The following is a 23,684-nucleotide window of genomic DNA, read 5'->3' as shown; positions in this document are numbered from 1 at the left end:
GTTTTTCAACGAGTGATTAATGCCTTAAATCTCGGGAAAAAAGGGACTAGCAGTATGTGAGGAGCGGTTTTCGAGGAGGTAACTATTCTTTTCAAGTGATTATTTTTCACGACCGTCGTTTTTCAACGAGTGATTAGTGCCTTAAATCTCGGAAAAGAAGGAATTATTGGCGCTAAGAGTTTTGAGTTGGGAGCCAGCAAGTGGATCTAAAAGATACATATTTTCTCAAAACCCTGGCCGCGAGGCTCTTTTTACGTGGAGCATATTTTAAAAGTTCATATTATTTTCAATATACAACTATGGGGGCCTATATTTGGGGCCTTGCGAGACACGTTGACTCAGCTTCTCACGGATATTTGATTATCAGGATAAGAAAATATTATTGTATTCATAAAGTGGCTTTGCGGCCAAAAGCAGTACATTCATTACAAAGCCAAAAGTGCCTAGAATACAAAACAGGAATCTTCGGATATCTTCTGAATCTTTTCTCAATTGGAAGCAGTTATGGAATCCAACGTCGGGTTGAGCCGCGGCCCCTTTACATGGAAGCGGTAGAGGAATACAACATAGGCTTGACCAACACCATTATCCATGAGAAGAGGAGACTCCAGTGAAAGAAAATGGAGCCTCCAAGCCCCCTCAATTGGAAGAAGCTATGGAATCCAACGTCGGGTTGAGCCGTGCCATTATCTCCTAGAGGGGGCAGAGAGTGAAGGAACCAAATATCAGCTTGAGTCTCTGCACCCCCTCTAGCCTTGGTAACCACCATTAGTTGGACGTGAAGTATAGGAACAGCCATTCTGTAGCTTGAACCCATTCCTTCAAAGAGCCCATCCCTTCTCATCCCTCCAAGATTCTATCAAGAAGAGAAAGGGGGAGAAGGAGGTGAGAACCAAAGCCCCTTCCATCTGGAGGGCACAACACGGGCCGGGTCCAGAAGGAAGGAAACAGAGGAGGAAAGACGAACCACAGAGTGGCCTTCCTCCCTCTCCCTGTTTCGCTCCGTGTGTGGGATTCTAACAAAGATGATCTCGCATGATCGTAGATCCCACACTTGGAGCCCCCTCGCGCTTCTAAACCAATCTGAAGCCTGGCATTGTCGTTGCAGGATTCCAGAAGGACGAAACAAGGGGTTGCCTAAGATTACGCCATAAGGCCTAACCTAGGCTTAAGATTACGCCATAAAGCCTAAAATTTAGAGGCTAAAGGTCATTTCATGATGGGAAGATTTGTGAAGAATGAGAAAAAGAAGCAAGGACTGAAAGGCCATTTTTTGAATATTTCAGAAAAGTTGTTGTGAGTATTCCCTTCCCGAAATACAACTATTTATAGGGACTTCAGGCAAATCCCCACCCTTGGATGAAGCTCAATTTCAAAACTGATGTCAGTAAATCGAGATTAGTGATTCCAAATCTCGGGAAAAAAAGGACTAGCAGCATGTGAGGAGCGGTTTTTGAGGAGTTAGCTATTATTAGAGGATCAATAGCATGTGAGGAGACCGAACGGTTTTCGAGGGGGCCTACAGAGATTGGCCCGCAAGGGGGCCTACAGAGATTGGCCCGCAAAGCTCAATTTCAAACAAAGTTCCTCCACGCGGAGGTTCGCTGCAATAGCACTAGCTTCTGCCAGAGTGGCCCGTTCTCTGACACGGGCCAGGTTGCGGCCCATTTCTTCAGAAGCAGCGAGAGGTTCATCAAGTTGGGCTTCTTCTGCAGCAATTGCATTTTCAACAAAGGCTAAACTGATAGGAACATTTTAATGCGACGTTTTAACTGCATTTCCCTACATTTTCTGCGTTATTTCCTTAATAAAACTCTGTTTAAGAAAGTTTCCATTCTTCGATTGGGAAAGTTCCTATTTGTAGAAAGTTTCTATTTTGTAGTTTCTATTTTTCATTTTTGGAAAGTTTCCATTTTCAGTTTAGGAAAGTTGCCATTTTTCATTTTAGGAAAGTTTCTATTTTTCATTAACGGTTTCTATTTTCAGGACCTCGGAGCTAAAAAGTGGAAATGAACTCACGAAATGAAAGAGGAGCTTGCAAACGTTAAGGGGAGCAAAAATGAGACACAAAGAGCCACAGAAATGAGCAGAAATGAAGAAAAGAAGTTTTCCTGCTTCAACCAGGAAACCCTGCGAAAAGGAGGAGAGCTTACCAAGCAAGTTTCCAACACAACAATGAAAAGGAAATGGAAAAATGAAGTGTCATGACGTTGGAAGGTGACAAGGCTTGAAGTTGAAGCAACAAGGCCCAAGAACTCTCAAGACTTTGTGGATTTTCGGCAATTGGATCAAAGCCCACTAAAGGCCCATGGAATTAGGGTTTGTGACGCAAAGAATAAACCCTAGGAAGCTTTGCCGTGAAAATACAAAGAGGGAGAGAGAATTGGCGTGAAAATCAAGCAAGAACCAAGAAGATTTCGGCAAGACATTTTCTAGGGCAATTTTTAAGGAAAGCAAAAGTATGGAGACCAAGAAAAGTGCTAAAAGGTGTCTAGATACATTCCTAAAATCCCTAAAGGTAGTTTGGCCGAAATAAAAGAGAGAAAATCAGAATATTATCAAGGAATTTCGGCAATATTATTTAGGGAGGTATTTTGGAGAATTTTGTGATTGGTTGGACCACATCATAGGGCTTACTTGGCAAGCAGCTATCATTGGAGGAAACTATGTGGAATTTTCAGATTAATTCCATGGATTTATTAAAGGTTTACACGGCTTGGAGACCAAGGCATGCCATCCCCTATATATACTCCCTCATTCTAGACGTCTAGGGTTCCCAATTTTACACTTTCACACTTTAGAAAAAAATCAGAAAACCATTTGTTGTCGTGAGCATCTTCATCCCTCTCTCCATCCTCTAGTCATCTCCACGGGTTCAAGCAAGGCCAAGGGAGAAGAAGAGCCGTGAGCATCCATCATCCATCACCATCCTTGAAGCTTGCTTTTGAGATTCAAGAGATCACAACGTTAATCATTCGTTCTCATCATCATCCACGGTGTAATCCGATTCTCCTTTGTAACCTTTGCTTTGAATTTCGTTGGTTATGAACTAGTTGACATATATGTTTGAACAAGTATTAATTTCTGGAATTTTTATGATTAAATGAGAATTTTTGATTCATATATTGTAATTCTTGGTTGCGTATGTGAGTTTGTTTGATTAAATTTGCTTGATAGATATCCTTTGTGTGTTAATCTTGTGTGGTTCAAAACATATAGGGTTTATGCATAATTGTTGCTAAGTTTAAGAACATAAATCAACTTTTTGTTTTGTGTAAACTTGAATCAAAGTAGTAAAGGTTTTGGACAAAGATCGAATTTAATTGAAGAGAATTGCAATTAGGTGGACTTTTCCATACTAAGTTGTACACTTGAGTTGATAGCCTTTCTCTATGTGTAATGCGTTAAACATGTTATGATTATCTAACTTTTTAGAGCTTGAATGCATGTTTGATAGGATTGATCTAGGTGCTTTCACTTAGGTTAATTAGCATTGAAAAGTAAAATATGGGATATCGTTTGATTTCTAACGTTTCACATGATCAACTCCTTTCTCATGACTTAGATGAACAATATTAGAATTGAATCAAATTTGATTATAAGTTTCGGTTTTGATCTTTGTTTCTCTCATTACATTCTTGTGTTTATGTTTTTGCATTTTAATTGTTTTACTTACTTAGTTTTATTTTCGAAAAACCAAAAACAAAATCCCCCCTTTTTTCGTGTAAAATGTGTTTATTTGTAAATATCTTTGTAAATAATTGCCTTTGTATTTTTGTTGACAGGTGTACCCTCAATCCCCGGAATAGAACGATCCCTATTTACTATATACTAACGATGACATTTTCAAGGTTAAATTATGCGCTTGCTTTTAGCGTATCATAAACCGGTATAGAGGTCCTCGATCTGAAGTTTGAAGTCGGACCTTTGGATTTGTAGTTCCCGCAGGCAGATGGTTCGCTCATTTAAAATACCGCGAGAGATGTCCATTTCTCGAGAAAGGCTATTCAAAGCCTCTCGAGTGTCGTGAGCCTGGGCGTTCGCGGCCGGTTGAAGTTGGCGGGCCCTACCAAGTTCATTCAGCAGATCGTCAATAGCACTAAATTGCTGCAGGGTCAATGCCTTCTCCTGGCGAAGATACCTTAGAGCTTCCAAGACTCGTGGGAGGATGTCAGTCTCCAATACCCGAGGACCCAGATGTTCATGAAGCACCATCTTAGCCTCATCCACAGCAGAAGGAGGAGTTATCTCCAACACCCTCATCAATCTCTCGAATCTGGTAGGAGGAGGAGGCGGCGGAGGCGCCACAGGATCACGAACCACCAATGCAAAAGGGTGGACAGCTTCCTCAATTTCTTCATCTTCAACAGGTTGGTCTGTCCCTTCAGCCGCAGGAGAATCTGGAAACTCAACTCGCGGCTCACCATGGGCAAGTGGAGCAGATTCAAGCACAGAGCCCTCGGCTTCGACGGTTGTCTCATTTATTCGCGAGACTTGGGGGGCACCACCACCGTCAATATCATTTTCTATCTCTGGGGCGACTGTCCCGCCGATAGGACCCCCAGCGTTTGCAGCCACCTCCTCAGTACAAACAGAATCCTGGTCAGATTCAGAAATGTCAGAGAGCGGGGTTGGATCAAAAAGGGAAATGGAAAGCATTGGCCAATAGTGGCTTACCTCTCGAGTTGTCGGGTCAATATCTGGTACGTGGTCACCAAGAGAAAGAAGCCCCGCCTCATTCACCTCTTGGACCTCTAGTGCCGCGAGAATCTATGTCGTCATCAGTTCCTCATAAACGGCAGAAGTCTCAGAGTGGCTTTCCACGCTTTCATCCTTCGAGGAGTCGTCATCAGAGATCGTTATTAGAATGGTAGGACCTTACAGATGCTCTGTAGATGTGGGAGACGGAAGAGGCGCCACGGGGTTAGTTGATGCTTGAACTAGCAAGAGAGTTGGATCTTCTGCAGTGGCTGAGGGTCCAGCCTCGCTCAGGCGAGAGGGATCAATGGTCCTTTGACGGACCTGTCAAAAGATACATAGTGAAAATCCTGCCCAGATTCTAAAATTTAAATAGGATAAGACGGGGCCGGAGTTTACCAATCGCATTCCCAGAGGTTCGTCATCTTCAAAACTCTCTTCGACGAATTGAGCTCGATCGCGTTTGCAAGTAAAGACAGCAGTGGCCTGTACAAGAAAAGAGTCATAACTCAAAAGAGGGGAAGCACCAAATATACAAGTTTGGGATCGTTCTTAACCAAATTACCTCAGTGGGATCTTCATCATGCGAAGACTCTCCCTCAGAAGTCTCCTCTGCTATTGCCTTTTGTTTCCCGGCCTGAACAGAGGCTGTCCTGCTCCGGGTAGTTTGCTGCAAAACACACTCTGGAATAAGAACGGGAAAATCAACACAAGGAAAAGGAATGGTGAAGAAAGACAAAAACTTACTGTTGCCCTAGGCTCGTGGATTTGTATCCCTGGACGCGATGAGCGAGAAGGTAGAATAGGTCGTGGGGGTTGTGCTGCCGTTGGAGAAGCGCTCAAGAATCTTGCGGTCCTCCGGACCAGGACTACTCATGCCACGAAAGATCAGGACGAAGAGTTCGTCATGTGGCGGGTCCCAACAGTTCACGGACACTTCTTTCCACCAATCAGCATAATCATCGTCTACATCGTTGAGGGGGTACAGCGCTCTGACCCAAGGGGGAATCACTATCAAAGTAAACCAACTTTGAAAGGGGGCAGACCCAGGTGGGGCTAATCTCCGCCAAGAGGTGTAGTAATTGGCAGAATCAACTAGAGGCCAGGGTACCAACTGGGCCAACCCAAATTGGCGAGCAAAGTGGTTAGGGGCATAGAGCTCATAACTTACGCGGTGTGAGCCCCCGAAAATTTTGTTTAATTTTTAGAATGTAATTTTTCGCCAATAAGATTTTTCCGCAAGGTAATTTAAGTGAAGGAATTTATTTTGGAAATTATTTTGGTATCGAGACCACCTATTGGGCTGACGATTTAAGTTTGGGCCGAGATTCTTCTATTTGGGCCTAGAAGGTTAGCGAAGTTTAGTGAAGCGACCTTTTGTTGAAGTTTCGAAGATGATAAATTGAGTTGTAACAGAGTCTTGGATTTTGGATTTTTACGAAATCGAGTTTTGGGCCTAGGACGAAGTCGAGGAGTAACTTAGGAAGTTTCCGACGAAAAACGAATAAAAGTTACGAGCCCGAAAACCTGAAAGTGATCAGCAGGGAGTATTATGTAATTTGACGCGAGGATAAATTCGACATTTCTCACGCGCTAGTATAAATAGAAAACTTGGGAAAACCCTAGCCTCATTTCTCTTCCTCTCTCCCCTCTCGGCCGCATCTCTCCCTTTCTCCCCCGACCTCTCACTCTCTTCTCCTTCCCTCTGCAAACGCCGGAAACCCAATCTCCGGCCACCACCTCATGTCACCGCCACCACCAATCGAACCTACATCCAAATCGGACCCAAGCCCGAGCCTCAGCATCGACATGCATCGCCGGCAGCCTCTACACTCGCCAACCCATGACCGCGACGCCACTGTTCCTCGAGCCTCGTCGATTTCCGGCCTTCATTCCAACACTCCGCCGCCACCTACGAGCTCGGGGTAGGCTGTTAAGCATCACCCCAAAGCCTCGTCGCTAACCCGAAGCTGGAGGACACCGCACGCACCCGCGCCGGCGATCTGGGCTTCTGCAAAACTAGGGATACCGCCTCCGGCCACGATTGAACGAAGCCACCACCTCGAAGAAGCTTAGGGCTGCACGAACCGCCTTAACCCCTTAGTCCCAACTTCTGACTTTGACCGGAGCCACCCAGCACCGCCGTGAGAGCCACCGGCTTACCTTTTTCGTCTGGTAAGCTATATTTTGTCCTCTCCCTTTGGATAATACCATGAGACGTTGAGAATCGAAAAACCTAATTTTCTGTTGTCCAAATTGGATTGTATGAGGTTGGAGAGTCTGCGTTTTGGGTTTGAAGAGGAGAGCCTGGAGCTGAGGTTTCGATTGAGTCACCCTTGAAGAAGAAATGGTAAGGACACTCTGCAGTTTCTGTTTTGGATACGAAAGTTGGTGATGGGTTGATTATTGATTTTGTTCTACATGTTAGGGGTTCGAATGGTGTTTTGGTACAGCCATGTTAAAACGGCTTCTAGTTTGGGAGAGAAGATTGGTAAGGGCCTGGTTTGGTGATCTTGGAATTGTTGTGGTTGAATTGAACAAATTGTGAATTCATGGTGAATTAAGCATGTTGTAAGATGATTGGAAAATGGATTAAATGGAGGTTGAATTGAGGTGACTTTTTATTTTGTGTTAAATGCTTAAACAGTTTGGTAATTGAGATTGGATCAATTTTACTAAGTAAACTAGATGCTGTGATTGATGTTAATATTGAGAAGCAGTTGGTCAAGAAAATAGTGGATCCCTTATGATTTAAGTTATTCGATTAAAGTAAAGGAAATAATTACAATTAAAGTGTTTTCTTAGTTACCATACCCCGGAATTTGGGAATGGTAAATTATCCTTTGTTTTCTTATCGAAAGAGTACTAAACAAAGAAAGGTTAAATGAGTGGAGCCGAACTATGCTTAATGGACACAAGTGTTAAGTTTGATCACCATATCCCAAATGATCAAATGATACATCATTTGGATTGTTTGGGAATGGGTACTAAATTTTATCTACTAAAAGAAATTCCTTCAAGCATAAGTTCTAGATCATTGTTTTGATCAAAAGATAATTCGATGGACTTAAAGAGAATTAAATGAATGCTTTGGTTGCTCGGTTAATTGGTTATAGTGACGTCAAGTTACTCACTGGTTTAATTTTATTATAAAGGGCCCGAGCATGTGCACTTGGATTTGGATAAAGGATCGAAAGTCGGGAACGAACCCGAATGTGGGCAAGCACTCCAATTCCAGGTAGGGTGAGCTGTCCCTTCCTTGTTAGAGGCTTTTCGTTATATGTGGAATGCTCTAGTATAATATTATGTTGCCTGCAAGTACGTTTTTGGTTGTTCATTAGTCGATGCCTCGTGATACATGTGTTTTCAGAACTGATAATTGCAAATTGTGAAAACCGAGGCTAGACTTGCATGTTGAGATACTGTACCCTTGTATGTGTGTACTTGTGACCTGAAAGTGAATGGGACCTAGACGCGTAGATTCCTAGGGATCCCACGGTGTCGATAACCGTGAACCTCCGGAGGGGGCCGTGCTCCTATGTTTGTCGAGAAAAAAAAGTGAGTATAGACAGTGAACCAGTCATAGGAGACTCAGGGCCAGGAAATGGACACTTTCGCTACTTGTAGTCGGAAGTACTACAGAGTAGTTGGCCGGTTCTCGTACTTAGGACGAACCAGGTCGGTCACGGATTTATTTTACTTTAGCCGGCAGGTAAGTATCTCGGAGCTCCAAGTGTGTGAAGCATACTGCACATGTTTTATGAAAGAAAACAAATGTTTGTGGTTGCCACTTTTCTTAAAGCATTTTTCGATAAACGTGCACAATATTATGTAGTAAATATTTTCAAGTATATTATTTTTCAAACCTAGCATGGTTGGGTCGGCCCCTACTGGGCATGCGAGGACGAAAGCTCACCCCTACTATAGTGTGCAGGTTTCGAGCATGTGGTCGGGAAGCGTACAGGGGAGGCACATGGCACGGCTTGGCGCATTTCTCTTTAGTTTTATCAAAAGAAGGTTTTGGTCCTTAATCGGATTTTGTAGTAGCTTGTTTATTTACTTTTTATTTATTTCCTACTCGTTTACAAAAATTCCGGGAGGCCCGTAACCCTGGGGCGCGTCTCCCATACTTGTCGTTACTTAGAGATGTGTTTTATTTTCCAAATTGGGCTCCGATTGCAAGCCCAAAACCCTTAGCCCATTTCGAATTCCGCTTTTGAAAATGTGTTGTTAGGTTGCTAGAATGATTTGTCCAAGAAAGTGTTTTGTAAACCAACAACCTAAACTCAAAAGGCCTTGCGGTTTCGGGTTGATGAGCTATCGAGATGCCATTCGTGACATGTTGATTCCTCATTGGCTCGGAGTCGCGGCGCTGTGGGACCCCCTCTCGGGTCACCACACGCGGTCGGTGGCAAGATGAATATCCAAGCAGGAGATGGCGCGACGAAAGCCCAGGAGGGCTCTTTCGCTATGATCCCGTCCACTGTGCAGAAAGCCATCATCAGGGGAGGAGGGAATCGCCTAGAAAGGACTATTTTTGGGTCCGGCATCTCTCCCAGCAAGTACAAGTAAATAAAACACTCGGAGTAGGGTGGAGCTCGATACCTTACGTTGCGGCAAAGCCAGTTCCCCAAAAGGGAATCAACTGGAGGTTCCTTTGGAATATCACCGCGACGGAAGAGAGAGAAATAAATCTGCAGCCAAAAGGCAAGGATCCAGAAGGGGCCACTAATGTCAGTATCAAATAGGCGCATTATAGCTCTATAAAGGGAGCGATATAACGCACCCAATACAGGTTGCCCAAGGCCAACGCAAATACCATTGTAGAGAGCAGTGGCCAGAGAATTCCAGGGCCCAGTAGGTTTGTTGGAAGAAGTGCAAAAGATAAATTTGCAAAGCCAGAATTCCAAAAATGCGATACCTCATGTATGGTCACGCTGGGTGCAGTAATAGTCGCGCCAGGATGGGTAGGATCTGTTGTGATGCCCTCGACCAGCCATATCCATTCTCAAAGAAAATTGAATGCCATCAAACTGACCATGCACATAGGGGTCAAAGTCAATGGGCAACCCCGTGATGGTAAGAACATCCAGTAGAGTTATGCTCATCTGCCCAAACTAGAAATCGAATGTATTGCTGGAGGTGTTCTAGAAGCAAAGAGCGGCGGCTAGCGGTGCAGGGCTAGTATTATCGGGAAGACAGAAGCATAGATCGATGGTTTGGGTGATACCCACCGCATCCCATCAGGCCAAATCTCTCGCTCGGACATCCTGATACCAAACATTTTCCTCGGGAGCGACGGTAGGCCAGTAGCCCACTTTCCTCCTTGGTCCCCAACTGCTAAAATCACCAGGCAGCTGCCGAAGAGCCGCTATGGGACGGCAGATGGGAAGTCCATAATAGGCCATAGCATCATCTGGCAAACGATCGCGAGGTGTGGGACCCAGACTCGCTTGACTATCACTGCCACCAAAGCCCATAAGTCAACTTCTCTCCTCTTCGGTCTGACTACTACATCGAACACTCATGTTAGTCCGCCAGGTGAATGCGGCTTTCTCAGTGATTTCATCTGCCTGATCGATAACGAATGGTTTCTTGGATGCCATTTCTAGGTCGCAAGGAACACTTCTCCATTACACCTTGATTTATAGCTCAGATATTTTAGGAGATTAATTTATTAGCTGGGCCAGTAAGTGGCCCTAGTTGATAATTAATGAATCATTATTCCATCTTGAGAATCGCATCTAAGGCGACAGTGAAGATACTTCTCCAATACACCTTAATTTATAGCTCAAATATTTTTGGAGATTAATTTATTAGTTGGGCCAGTGAGTGGCCCTAGTTGATAATTAATGAATCATTATTCCATCTTGAGAATCGCATCTAAGGCGACAGTGAAGATATTCCACCTTTTCCTACCACCGCAGGGCCAACATAGTGGCCTGATGTTTTTTAAATAAAACATGGTTAAAACCGATGCGGTTTTAGATGCTAAAGTTGCAGCAAAATATGGTGGTTTCACTTGGTCACACGTCATGATGACGATAGCCATGATCCAATCATCCTCTTTGGCATAAGACTCGCGAAGGATTAAATGAAAGCAAACAGTTTGCTATTTTGCATCTTATTTCGCCAAGTACTATAGGCCTTGATCTAGCCAGGAAAGCGGCTCCAACACCTACATTTGAGAAAATCAACAGAGAGCCAGCAAACAAGGCAGATACTTGTTGCTATACACATGGCGAAGCTACCACCAAGGAAGAGAAGGATCCTCATTCGCGATCAAAAGCAGTCTCCTTCGCATGGGGGGCACGCTAAAGTTTTGATTGCCTACAACCTGCCCAAGTTTCGCTAGATCCATAGGGGGCAATAAAGTTGGCAAAGGAAGCGTCAGTTCATGACAAAGGCGCGTATTTCAGATTATGGCATTCAAGCTTTATGGCCTATTTAGAAGCCTATATGGAAACAGTCAAGCCAATACAAGTGGCTTTGCAGCGACAACATTATAAGAGTAGTGCTGATTCAAGACCTCTTCAGTCAAGATGAAGACCTTTGACTTCGAGGTCTGGGGGGCAATGTTTGGACCCAAAATGAGCATTTTGGTCTGACAAGACACGTCTTGGAGAAATTGAGCCAATGTCAGTGGCTCAAGCTATATATTGTCGACAAGTTCGAAATATATATTTAGAGGCTAAATAAAGACTACTATGGAAGCATGGAAGCATGAAAGCATGAAAAGTCAACTTTAGCACATTTTCCTACTTCTGCTAGGAGAAACCGAGCTAAACAAGGAAGGAGGGGCGGCAGACTAACCAAACGAAATTCAAATAAGCTGAAACTTTCCAGATTAAATCTAGAAAGCCCAATGATCATTTCTTATGAAGAGTCCCAGAGCTAGTTTTGAGTGGAAGGCCTTAAAACAATCAGTCCAATTTTCTGCAGAAGCAAAACTGGAAAACTGGACCTGTAAGAGGTCCAGCAGCGTTTCCGGCCCAACCACTATATCAAAACACTACAAGGAAAACCCCCATTAGAGACAAAATTGTTTTGTCGCCAATTAGTACAATTTTGTCACTAACTAGTATGGGTGACAAAATGATTTTGTCGCTAAATTTGTCTCTAATACAGCGTGACAGATTCTCATTAGTGACAAAAGGTAAATTTTGTCACCAAAAAAGATCATAGACAAAATCTTGTTCGTCTCTAATTTCCTCCATAGTTGTCTCCCTTGCTGTCTACCTTGCTGTCTAGAATTCCCGGGAATTCATGATATATGGCGGGAAATTGACTGGATCCCAAATATAATATTTTCTTCTTCAGTTTTTATTAAATTAAATAACTGAAACATAATCGAAACCAACAACCAATTAAAAACCAAAAAAAGAAAGAGCATTATAGAACACAATTAAACTTCTTTTATTAGATTAAAAAAGAATTTTATATTGTACCCATCATAGTAAATAGAACATTCGACTAAAAACAAAACAATTGTATTCAAACTTCATCTCCCTCTTTGCTCAACAAAGCCTCGTCTCACAAAAGTGTGTCTATGATTAATCATGCAACCTCACAGAAACACACTTGTTCGTTAGTGTCACTCATCTATCCTCATGTGAGATCCTTGTTATAGCTGAAGAGAAGCCAGGTCGTAAGCACACATTCGAAGAAATGCCCATGTCACAAATGGCAAGTACTTAGGATATCTCTGAAATAAACAAGGTAACAAACAGTTACAATTTACTCATGGTAAAAAGGAACAAATTCAAGACATCATTGAACTTTACACGAAAGTTATTAGGCATAATCAGAGAAACAATGGAGGAAATTGTACATAACTAAATAGGTGGGAGAAAAAAAAAAGCAAGAAGAACAAGAAGAAAAAAAACATCTCAATTAGAGTCTGCAGGCAATCCAAATCAATGAATCATAATTAGTTAAAAATGCTTGTTTATTTATTATTTAATGGTGTCCTAACATACAGCCAAAATGACAATGGTTCAGTAAGATGAGTGACCTGGAAAATGTGTGCAGAGAAGGCTGATGCATGAGAGCTTTTCCTTAAAACGATATGCATACCGCTTCAATTGAAGCGTGTAGAACCAAGTGCCTGTCAATATAGACAAGAAAACCTATAAATTAAAAACCTGCCAAATTAACTTTAGATTCTTTTATCTACAATAGCAGATTTTTGCCCCATGGATGAACAAACATGAATAGGTTCAGCCTACAGTCTAATGAGTAAACTTTCACCCAATCGATTCAAAAAATGCTACGAACCATATAACTACTAATTAATAAGACAAGGGTGGGACTACAAAAGACAAACACATTGTTTTAGTTCCTAGTGATGCCCAGTGAACAACAAACAAAGGCAATCTGATAATGTCAAAACACAAAAGTTTGAGTACCTTTTGTTGGGTAGCTGGGATCTTCTGTCCTTTAGATTAGAACAACAAATTCAAGTTGGCTCTGCACAAGCATTTGCCAAAATTAATTAAAAATATTTACATAAACAACTAAGAAATTCTTATGAAAGAATGTTCTATTAAGATTCTTACCGATTCAGTTTAGACATCTAATTCAATTTAGGAACAAAGTGCTCTGTTCATACAACAAACACCACAAACTAGGTATAAATTAAACATGCCTATGTGAAATTGTATATTAAACTAGCTACAATCTGTATCTTCTAAACTTCTAAAATGCCCATGTGATTTGTTTATGAATTAAACATAAAATCAGAGTTTTCATAACAAAACTGAGATAAAAGCATGAAAAAGAATTAACAGCGATCAACTTTTATCAGCACCATCAACATAAAGAATTCCAGTTAAGCTAAGAGATGGTCACCCAAAAAGCTACAGTTCTTACAGAAGTAACAAAAGCTTTGGCTCCCTTAGATTTATCCAGAGTGGAACTGTGAGAAGTGTCCACATTACTAATGCCATCATATGACTGAGGATGAATCCCCTCGCCAAAGCCAATAGGACTTTTCATATAAACTGCATAAAGATCCCAATTTGGGTGAAATTTATGATTTTCAGTTACATGGTCTCAAAAATTTTGTTCATGAATGAAGAATGATAAGAGTTACCTGAAGTGGATACATCATCGTCCTGCTCAGTTGCTCTAGAACACACAATTGACAGACTGTCAACCACGGCACCACCTACAATCCAAATTCAATGAATACAAATATGTAAAATCAGGGATGGCTATCCCACTGTTAGCTAGAACAGCAAATTGAAGGAAAGAGAAGGGAAAGACCTGTGCGGTGGCGAAGAACAAGATGGTGAATACAGTGAGGCCTACTCCATTTTGGGGCTGGGGATCGTGATGAAACCCTAGCTGAGTCGAATTTCAGGGGAATGCGAATGCCGTTGTTGATGACGGAAGCCCCGCCCATGGCTAAGAGGAAGAGAATTGGTGCCAAATTCAAATGGGAAAGAGGAAGAGTAACCTCGTGTTGTAAATTACTTCCCGGTAACATGGCCCATCCCCGCACTTCAATTGATAGCAACACTGTGATCCCTAGAAAACCTAGAAAGAAAACAGAATCAAAATTTGATTTGGGGCTCCAGACCATCCCACCAAAATATACCCAAACTAAATCAAATGGCACAATAACAAAACTACAATTGACGAATATGAGCGAGGAAAGGAGAAAACAATGGCAATATCATTTTCCATGGAGGTTGATTTCTGGTGGAGGCCGAGGCTGAGCGTCAGAGAGCAGGCGAGCAGTTGAGACGAGAGAGAGGAAGACGTGATGAGTGGGGAGCACCTGTTCAACTATTTTACTTATTTTCTAAACACCAGCACCGGACGACGTCGTATTCTTTTCCGCTTTCAGTGACAAAAATAGTTGTCCCCCATTTTCATAATTTTGTCTCCGAAAAAACAGTGAATTATGTTTCTTTAAAAGACAAAATTTTAGCGACAATATCAATATATTGTCACCCATGAGAGGTTAAGGAGATGAAATCTAGGTTTGTCACAAATAGTTTTGTCTCTAAATGGGTAATTTCTTGTAGTGAAAGCTCTGAAATTTTACCAGGGTGATCTACACTCATAGTGGAACATTTTTTATGAAGAAGTCACGGTCAAAATCTGAATGGTTGATGGAGATATAATTGAAGGAATAAAGGAGCAGAAAGTGCTTCCTTATCTCCAAAATTCATCATTCCTTATCTCCAATTATGCCTCCTTATCTCCTTATCTCCGAAATTCATCATTCTTTATCTCCAATTATGCTTCCTTATCTCCAAAATTCATCATTTCTTATCTCCAATTAATGATCCACTATCATTTGTTTAATACTAAACACTTTGGCATGGTAGCCTATAAATAGATGATACAATGAAACACTTAAACAGACAATTCACAACAACAATCTCTAAGATTATCCAAACCTCTCTAGAGCAACCCTCTCCTTCTCTTACCGGTAGTCATACTCCAGTCCTAGTCTCCTCACGAGCCGACTGTTAGTGCTACCAAACCTTCCAGCCAAGCTAAAGTCACGCTTTAGCAAGTTCTCCTCACTTCCTAGTAGTTCTCGCTCTGCTCGATCTACAACATCGAGTATCGATTGTGATTTTGAAGAAGCTCAGCAAAAGTCCTCGCCACGAGGCACAAAGAATCCCACGACGAGGTTGGTGCTCTCCTCGTCCACAATCGCTTGAAAGAAGTCAGGTCAAAGGACACCCCCGACGACCACACCCGAACGGTGCTGGCACGCTCGCGCAGAAAAGAGACTGTTGACCAGCTGTAACAAAATTGGAGCCAAACAATGGTATACCCATTCAGGTCGCCACAGATATTTTGGTGGAGAAGAAAAAGTAAGGGTAGAAGAGTCATTGGGAGACAAAGGTGTAAGATGTAAGAGGAGGACCACTTGTCATCTTTCAAATTTTGAATTTTAAAATAACATACACCTAAAGTCTTCCCACCTAAGCTCTCTAACCCTAGTCAACAGCTGTTCCATGCTCTCTACACATGTCCTTGGCTGGAAATGGTTGGAAATTCGGCATTGACCTCCATTGACCCATTTTTTTGTCCGTTTGCGCACTTTCTTCTCCTTTCTTCCTTCAATTGAATCTCCACCGAGACTTCGGAATTGGCCTTCTGTTTCTTCATACCAAATGTTCATCCATATGTGTAGACCATCCTGGTAAAATTTCAGAGCTTAATTCATCGTTGTTTGGCAGGAAATGCTACCGGAATCCGTACAGATCCGGCTTTGCAGTTTTCATCTTCTAGTGCAGAAACTTGGATCGATCTTTTGATGGTCTTCCACTCAGAACTAACTCTTTAACTCTTCATAGTAAATGATCATTAGGATGTCTAGAATGGATCTGGAAAGTTTCAACTCATTTGGAGTTCGTTTGGTCAGGCTGCTGCCCCTCCTTCCTTGTCTAGCTTGCTTTCTCCTAGCTAGAGTAGGAAAACATGCTAAGGTTGACTTTTTAGTGCATTTCCATGCTTCTCTATTGTTTCCTAGCATGGTAAGAAAAACATAATAAATAAACATAAATAAACACAAAGGTTAAGCAAAAGTGCAAGATTAGGGGAATATTTACTAGGTAATTATGGACCTAACATTACTCATACGAGCTTAAAAAGCTTACCAGGTTTGTAGTTGCAACCCGGTGCACTATTCCATTGTGTTGGGGTTACTCTTGCAGGTCAGGGTGACTAGGGTTGAGACCGCGGATTGTTGTTGCAGCAGTGTTAGGTTCAAAACCTATTTTGTTATTTTACTATTGTTTTGTAGTGTGCTCTTAGAGAGCGTTTACATTTTACTTTGATGTTTCCGAGCTTTTGTGAACACGTTGTAATGTAATATTTGACTCTAGAGAACGAGTCGGTATTGATATTTGTGGGTTCAGTTTATTTTTGTTTCTTAGTTTAAATAAAAAAAATTCTAAGCATTTTGGCTATTTGTTGAGTTATCGCGTTTCGGATTTGAATTTTCTTTATTCAAAATTCGGGGCGTGACACCTCGATTTCTATTTTTTTTACTTTATAAAGTCTAATTCAGACAGTTTGATAGCAGAAATTTGGGTTAATGAGGTGATTTATACCATTGATTCGAACAAAAGGGAGGTCAAGAAAGGTTAGGGCTTCCCGATTTTGCGGAGTTTGTTTGTTTTGGTTGGGGTAGTGATGAAACTAGTGATTTAAAATAAAATGAAGTACAGATTTTTGAGATTTGAGGCTGAATTTAGAGAGGAAATCGGTGAGGTTGGGGAAGGTGGTGGTTGGTCGAGAAGAGAAGGCTTTGACCCAGAGATTGGAGTTTGAGATTTGAGTTTTTAGGGTTTCGGTTGAGGTTCATCTTTTCTGGGTTTGGATTGGGGTTCAATTTTTCTTGGTAAAAGTCCTATTCTAGCCGCCATTATATAGATAATGGCATATGGACTGATGAGGTTATTAACATCATATACAAATAATTTTTTTGGGTTATAAGTTCGTGTACTAAAGTTTATGATTTGTAACTTTATGTATAGAACAGAAATGCATAAAAAACTTATTTTTAGAAGAATTTTTCCCGTTACGATATTTCATATTCCCTATCAAGATCGACCTGAATATCATTACTTTTGATCCAAGTAATGAACTGAATTTCATTTACTTCTTATATATTTTTCTATTGAATCCATTCTTCGTACCCCTTTGGGCCCCATGTGTAGTTGTGTACAAAGAAAAAGTAATAATAAATTTCTAATTTCAATCAAGCGTACCAATTCGAGCTCTCTTTATTTTATTATCTTATAAAAAAAGAATACGTGGACTACAGAATAGGAGGTAGTCCTCTCCTTTCATGGCTATACCATGCATGATATATCAGTACATATCATTTTTGAGAGAGAAGAGATTGATGTTATATGTTTTTTTAGGCTAGCTGCACTTTTATTAATTTATTCCACAATTAATTAGTTAACATGTTTAGCAATAGAGATTGTCACCCGGAGAAACATTAAGTTGGGTGCAGTAGTCATTATAATAGTTGACGCGAGCTTGAACTTTGTCCGGAGCTTTGCCATCACATTCCACGTCACCGTTGATGGCTCGAGTTGTGGCTCCGAATCCTTGGCCTATAACGGAGTGCACATTGGTCATCCAAAACCACAAGCCCGTTTTGAACGCCACCACGGGGTCTGTAGCCACCGTTTCGGGGGAGTTCAGGCCGTCAAAGCCAATGGCACTTCCGGCAGCTCCGTAATTGTAGTTCCAGGTGAGCTGGAGTGGTCCACGCCCGTAGTACTGCTTGTTGGGGTTGCATGGGTACTCTGTTTTACTCGTGTCGCAGTAGATGTCCTTCTTTATCTCTTCTATGTAGCAAAAATCTGCATCCATCATTAAAAAATGCTCTCATTAGTACGTACATATGGAATTATGTATAGTGATAATTAGTGCATACTATATGTATTAATTCAGTAGACTACAATTCACCTAGCCTTCTTCTACTAGAGTATTATTATCCAAGTACAGATGTGATTTTGTTTTGCAGTAATTGTATTTATAAGATATGCTAGCAACATGGATGTTGAGAAAATGATGATATACTTACGGCCAGTCTCATGCGTGACGTGAGCAAACAGCGCTGCAACTTCCCGCTTATTGTCATCAGCGGAACCGGTGGTACCGAAATCACCATAAGAACCGAGGGCATCGAGAAAAGCCTGTCTGGTGTAGAAGCTCTTTCCGGCACAGTCAGCACCAGCCTGATTAATAATCCCGTTAAAGAAGTCAGTGGTCACAATATCTGCCACCGAGCCACCGTTAGTAGTTGGTGTCGGTGTGGGGGTGGTAGTACAAGGACCTTCTTTACAACCCTTGCCGCAATAGGCATCGCCGGTGCCACAGTAACCAAATTCGCTGCAACACAGGCCTGCGGCACACCCGCAGTCTTGAGCTATTGCAATTTGGGCTACAAATGCTAAGCCTAGGATGGTGAAGAAAAGGGACTTCGTCCTAATTGTAACTTGGAAAGCCATCTTTAACTGTGATCTCTCTTTTGATATGTGTATAGAATGAGGTATAGAGCTAATTAAGACGATGGTCGAATTGGGTATTTATAAGGCAGATATGCATGGCATGGACGATTGAGTACCAGTTAATTAGAAATGGTCATTAATTGGCACATGTCGACCGGGACAACTTACAATTTGGTTTATTGAAATTTCTGTGTTTCAGGTTTGACTTAGACTTTTAAAGGTTCAACGTACAATTTGGTGTATGTCTCGATTCCAATTTACAAATAAGATTAAAGATAGATAGATTATTCCATTGATTATTATAGTTAGTTTATCAACCTCACGACCCTCTTTTCTTTTTGTGCAAACGTCCACAAATCCACTATTGACACTACATTTCTGTTTTAAATATGTACTATTCATTCTGATCTCTTGCCTATTATCACCCTTGATATATGTACCTTAACCTAGAGTATTACTAAGATGGATATCAACTATGGTATTCTTCAAGGGGTTGCAGGCAAGCTCCGGTGGGTGGTGTTTCCAATTAAATATGAATAAAAATATAATTGATTATGACCTTTCTATTTAAAAGGGTACGTGTTCTATTTCCAATAGTACGTGTCCCTCGCAAGAGCCTTCTAGATTACAAACTATATAGGAACGCCGGAAGGTGCTTTAATCTTTTGCTTCTAACGTGTTGATCAACGAAATAGCAGGGACTTTATTGTTATAATAAGTGACAACGGTTACTAATTGTTACACAGGTTAAATTAAATAGTTTTTACATATTATCAAAGTAACGGAAGAGGCTGGAATGCGCATGATGTAACTTACAGCCTAGACACACGTTAACGTCCGGGTCGATTTGGACACTTCAATGGCGCTAAACGACAGAGAATGTTAACATGGTAAATAGATTTTCACTGGGGAAACCTCTCTCACGTGACAAACAGTAGATCGTCTTCATTCTTCAATTACTCATCTACTCCTCGTCGGTTCAGAATATTGGTTTATGCATAAGGTAATTTTCCTCAAATTCAAAGCGCTTGGTTTGCCATTCCAATTCCCCTTCATCTCTAAATTGTGGGTTGAGTCAATTTGTCTTGGCTTAGTTAATTGAATGTAGCGATCAAAGGCCTCAACCCTTATGTCTTCGTTTCTATTAACTCATCATTATTTGAATGTTCTACTGGGTCCATTATATTCTTATTTGCTTCCAACTCAGATTTCTATATTAAATAGCATCATGGTTCCGAGATTATGATAATGTAAGCATCAAACAACTAGGTGTGGACACTATTAACGGATCTATTACCAATCTTTTCTGGGAATTGAATTAAAGAAAATTAGAATATAAAAAATTGGCATCACTGGAATCCCAAATTCCATTCTACCAGATGAAACTCAGAGCAACACAAAGTTTATAACTACTTAGAGCCCAGATTGGTTCAGATTTAATACGTAGAGCCGTTTCATCTCGTCGTCGACAGGCAAATGGTCTTGCCGGACTCCGTTTCATCAATACCTTGAATGCTTCACGTCTACATGAACTGAATGATCAGATCCTTGAGTTATTTTGCTTCACGCCTACATGAGCTGAATGCTTCAATACCAGAACAAGCTAGTCCATCACAAGGTAAAGGCAGGTTCCATTCTCGAGTACAAGACTGACTTTTGTCGGTTTGTAGGAAATATCATATTGTCAAATTTTTAATCGACATATGTATTTGGTGTACAGCATTTAGGATCGTATAAATTACCTAGATGATGACTTTTTCAGTAACTCATTTAAGGGGCAGATCATTATAAAGACTTGTTTCTATTAAAAAAAAAATTAAAAATAAAGAAGTATTTTCCTAGTCCCAGACTTGAGAATAACCAGCAAATTAAGGAAGGCAAGAAGCAGTACAGTACGTATATATTGCCATGTTGAATTGTTGATCATGTTTTTGGAAAGGTAATCAAACAAGAGTAATGCTAGAGCCTAGATGCATGAATCACTTTTTCATTCTTAATTATGTATCCAAGGTATCCCAGCTGCACCCAATTAAATGAATTAATTATGGACCAGACATGAGGAGAATGAGTCTTCTGTTTCAGTCAATGAAGAATGTTCTTGTTTGTGCCCCCATGAATACTCCAAAATAATTAAAGGTCGACTTGGTTCAAGGTTCAATAGACTGATTAGTCGTTATAAAAAAATAGACCGACTAGTTTTTTTTTTTTTTTTTTTTTGAATAACCGACTAGTTTATTATTCAACTTGGTTGGGACGATGGGCCATGCCGTCCTGGAGACCAAAATCAGTTTGGCAGCCTAGCTATAGTAGTTTAATCAACAGCGCGGCAACATCCACATTAAACAAGAATCAAAGAATTTATAAGCAAACGTGGGAGTGTGGGGACGGCTACAGAATTATAGCGGCATGCAATTTTCCATTTGAGAATGACAACTATAAAGAACCATTGCAACCATTTTGTTTGGCGACAAAACCAGTTGGCTTGCAAACTGTCTCTTTTGAGCGTGTGATTGCGCAGGCGTGCCAGCACCGTGGGGTGCAGTCGTCGGGGTAGTCCCTTGACCTGACTTCTTCTTCAAGCGACCGTGGACGAGGAGAGCACCAACCTCATCACGGGGTTCTTCTCTAGCCTTCCGGAGAAGGACTTCTTGCCTTACTGGGTAAGGGCTTTGGTTGTGGTCTCTTGCGTTCACCAAATCGATACTTAGTGTTGTAGACTAAGCAGAGCAATCACTGGGAAGTTGGGAGAAGCACGGGGTTGCGCTAAAGCGTGACTCTAGCTTCGCTGGGTGCGAGGGCGTTACCCTTGCTTCGCTGGAAGTAACAGTGGCGGTTGCGCTTACAGTCGGCTCACTGGGAGACTGGGACTGGAAGTACGGTCGCCGGGTTGATCTGGTGATGCTAGCAGTCGGCTCGCTGGGAGACTGGGACTGTATCGCGGTCACCGGGGTTCAACGAGGTTGAAGGTGGCTGGGAGGCTTTGTAATCGCTGGGATTGACTGATTTGAGAGAGGTCTTTAATCTGTCCTTGAAACCTGGTATATATACCTAGGGTTTCGACCATTCCTTGTCGTAGAAGGATTATTGACTGGAGTTTCCTAGTCAATCTCTATTACTTGATTCCAATAGGACTTCGCTCTCCTCATGGATTCCGGAATAGGCGGAGTTGTAACCCAAAACCAAGTATGTTTATTTTTGGGCCGCAGGTGTCGGCCCGCTGCGCTAGATCCACTGAAGGATATTGCCAAAATTACTTTTGGGCTCAAACACATTTCATGCACTAAAAATCACCTGTCTCTATGATGGCTATGTTTGGTATGGCTGGGCTTCTCAGAAAAGCTGATTTCTGCTTATTTCTGAGAATAAGTGGCTGAAAAGCAAAGTAGCTGAGTGTTTGGTAAATTGGCTTTTTGTAAGTGCTGTCAGTGACAAAAGCAGTGTCAAAGTGTTTGGTAAACTCAAACTGGCTTGTGCTTTTTATTTGTGGAATGACCAAATTGGATATAAGAGATTATTTTGCCTTGATTGTTTAGTAATATAAAGTTGTTCAAATGCTCTTGTTATCATCTTAATCTTTATTATGCCGTGATAAATTTTTGTTAATTTTTAATTTTTATAAATCACAGTGACCATATGATTAATATTAGATAACCGAATTCTAGTTTTTTAGTTCATTTTACCTAATGCACAATAATAATCAATTGGAAATCAAATTGAATGCAAACCATGATCAATATTTGTACCAAAAGCCTTGTGATACATCAATTTATCAAGTACTGAATTTAAGGAACATTTTATTGCATTCATACATTTCAATTTTCAAGTTTCCTAGCTAAGTTTTACATGATGAAAGATAATATAACTTGCTGCGTTGCTTGGTATTCCGCTTGATCTCCCAATGACTCTGAATTAATACCAGCTGCAGCAACATACATATCAAGTTTTCCTATTGTTATTCCAGTTCCAAGAACTCCAAGGTCACCTATCCAGTAGGAAAAGAAACCAAGAGACTTTTAGTATAAAACAAAGGAAAATGAAGGATAATGAAGGAACAATCAAAAACGGAACTGCAGAATGAAGGAACAAGCATAACCATACATGTTACATAGCTATTTACATTCTGGAATTTATATATGTAGTACAAAATTCATTTTTTTTGTAGAATCAAATATTACAAAAACTATTATTATTAAATGGAGTCTACCCCTTACGGGTACTATTGTTATTAAAATACTCTGGGTGCTTCTTCATATTATCATATACATACATGTTAGACTGGTATATTAAAAGGTAAAATTCCACTGGTGGCCAACAGACCATGCTAACAAATTGGATAAAGAATGGAAAGATATGCTTCTAGCTCAGGACAAGATATGGGACCAGAATTCTATCCCAAAAAAAAAAAAAGATATGGGACCAGAATGGGTTTCATGATCTCGTAAGAAAGCAGTTAGGAGTTAGGACTTAGGAGCATCTGATCTATCAGGTTTTGCAAATGGAGCAACGGTAGCAGAGAAACTAAGGTTTGAGCAAATCATGACCAATAACAAACTAAGCAACTGGCAGGAGCAAATCCTAATCTTGCAGCAGTGTGTAAATTATCATCAAGACCAGTAACAAACAAAGTAACCAGCAGGAGCAAATCCTAATCTTGCAGCACAGAGAGTGAAAATTATCATCAATCTATAGCTCTAACTAATCAAGTGAAATAAAAACAACAAGCAACCAGTACGGAGAGTGAGAACAGAGAGTAAATTCCAATCTATACAGCTGAATCTAATCTTGCATCACAGAGTGTATAATCCCAATCTATAACTGTTGCATAACCATGATGTTGAGATCAGTATCCAAAACCAGAAGGCAACAGTTCCCAAAATTAACACTCCTCAGTTCCAAAATCACAGTTCCAACTTAAATATCTACTTACATGGGTCTATACCAATGGCAGAATATCAACATCTCAAACATTTAAAAGCATCACAACAG

General features: G+C 41.0%; 1 protein-coding gene and 1 long non-coding RNA gene across 2 annotated transcripts; one reads left to right on the top strand and one right to left on the bottom strand.

The window, feature by feature from the left end:
• The first annotated feature begins 7,849 nt into the window (after positions 1-7,849).
• Positions 7,850-8,890, top strand: LOC133707727 (uncharacterized). Its single transcript, XR_009845255.1, has 2 exons — positions 7,850-7,936; positions 8,626-8,890. It is a non-coding gene; the product is annotated as an uncharacterized LOC133707727 (long non-coding RNA).
• Positions 8,891-17,413: 8,523 nt separating this feature from the next.
• LOC133710488 (endochitinase EP3-like) lies at positions 17,414-18,750 on the bottom strand. The gene is made up of 2 exons (XM_062136561.1): positions 18,272-18,750; positions 17,414-18,047 (listed from the first exon to the last, which is right to left on the bottom strand). Exons 1-2 carry the CDS (start codon positions 18,696-18,698, stop codon positions 17,647-17,649), a joined length of 828 nt encoding a protein of 275 aa, XP_061992545.1. The 5' UTR covers positions 18,699-18,750; the 3' UTR covers positions 17,414-17,646.
• Between the last annotated feature and the right edge of the window lie 4,934 nt (positions 18,751-23,684).

Source organism: Rosa rugosa, chromosome 5 (genome assembly GCF_958449725.1).
Source record: "Rosa rugosa chromosome 5, drRosRugo1.1, whole genome shotgun sequence".
Lineage (NCBI taxonomy): Eukaryota > Viridiplantae > Streptophyta > Magnoliopsida > Rosales > Rosaceae > Rosa > Rosa rugosa.
Note: the sequence above shows the minus strand (reverse complement) of the source record. Positions and strands in the feature narration are given on the sequence as shown.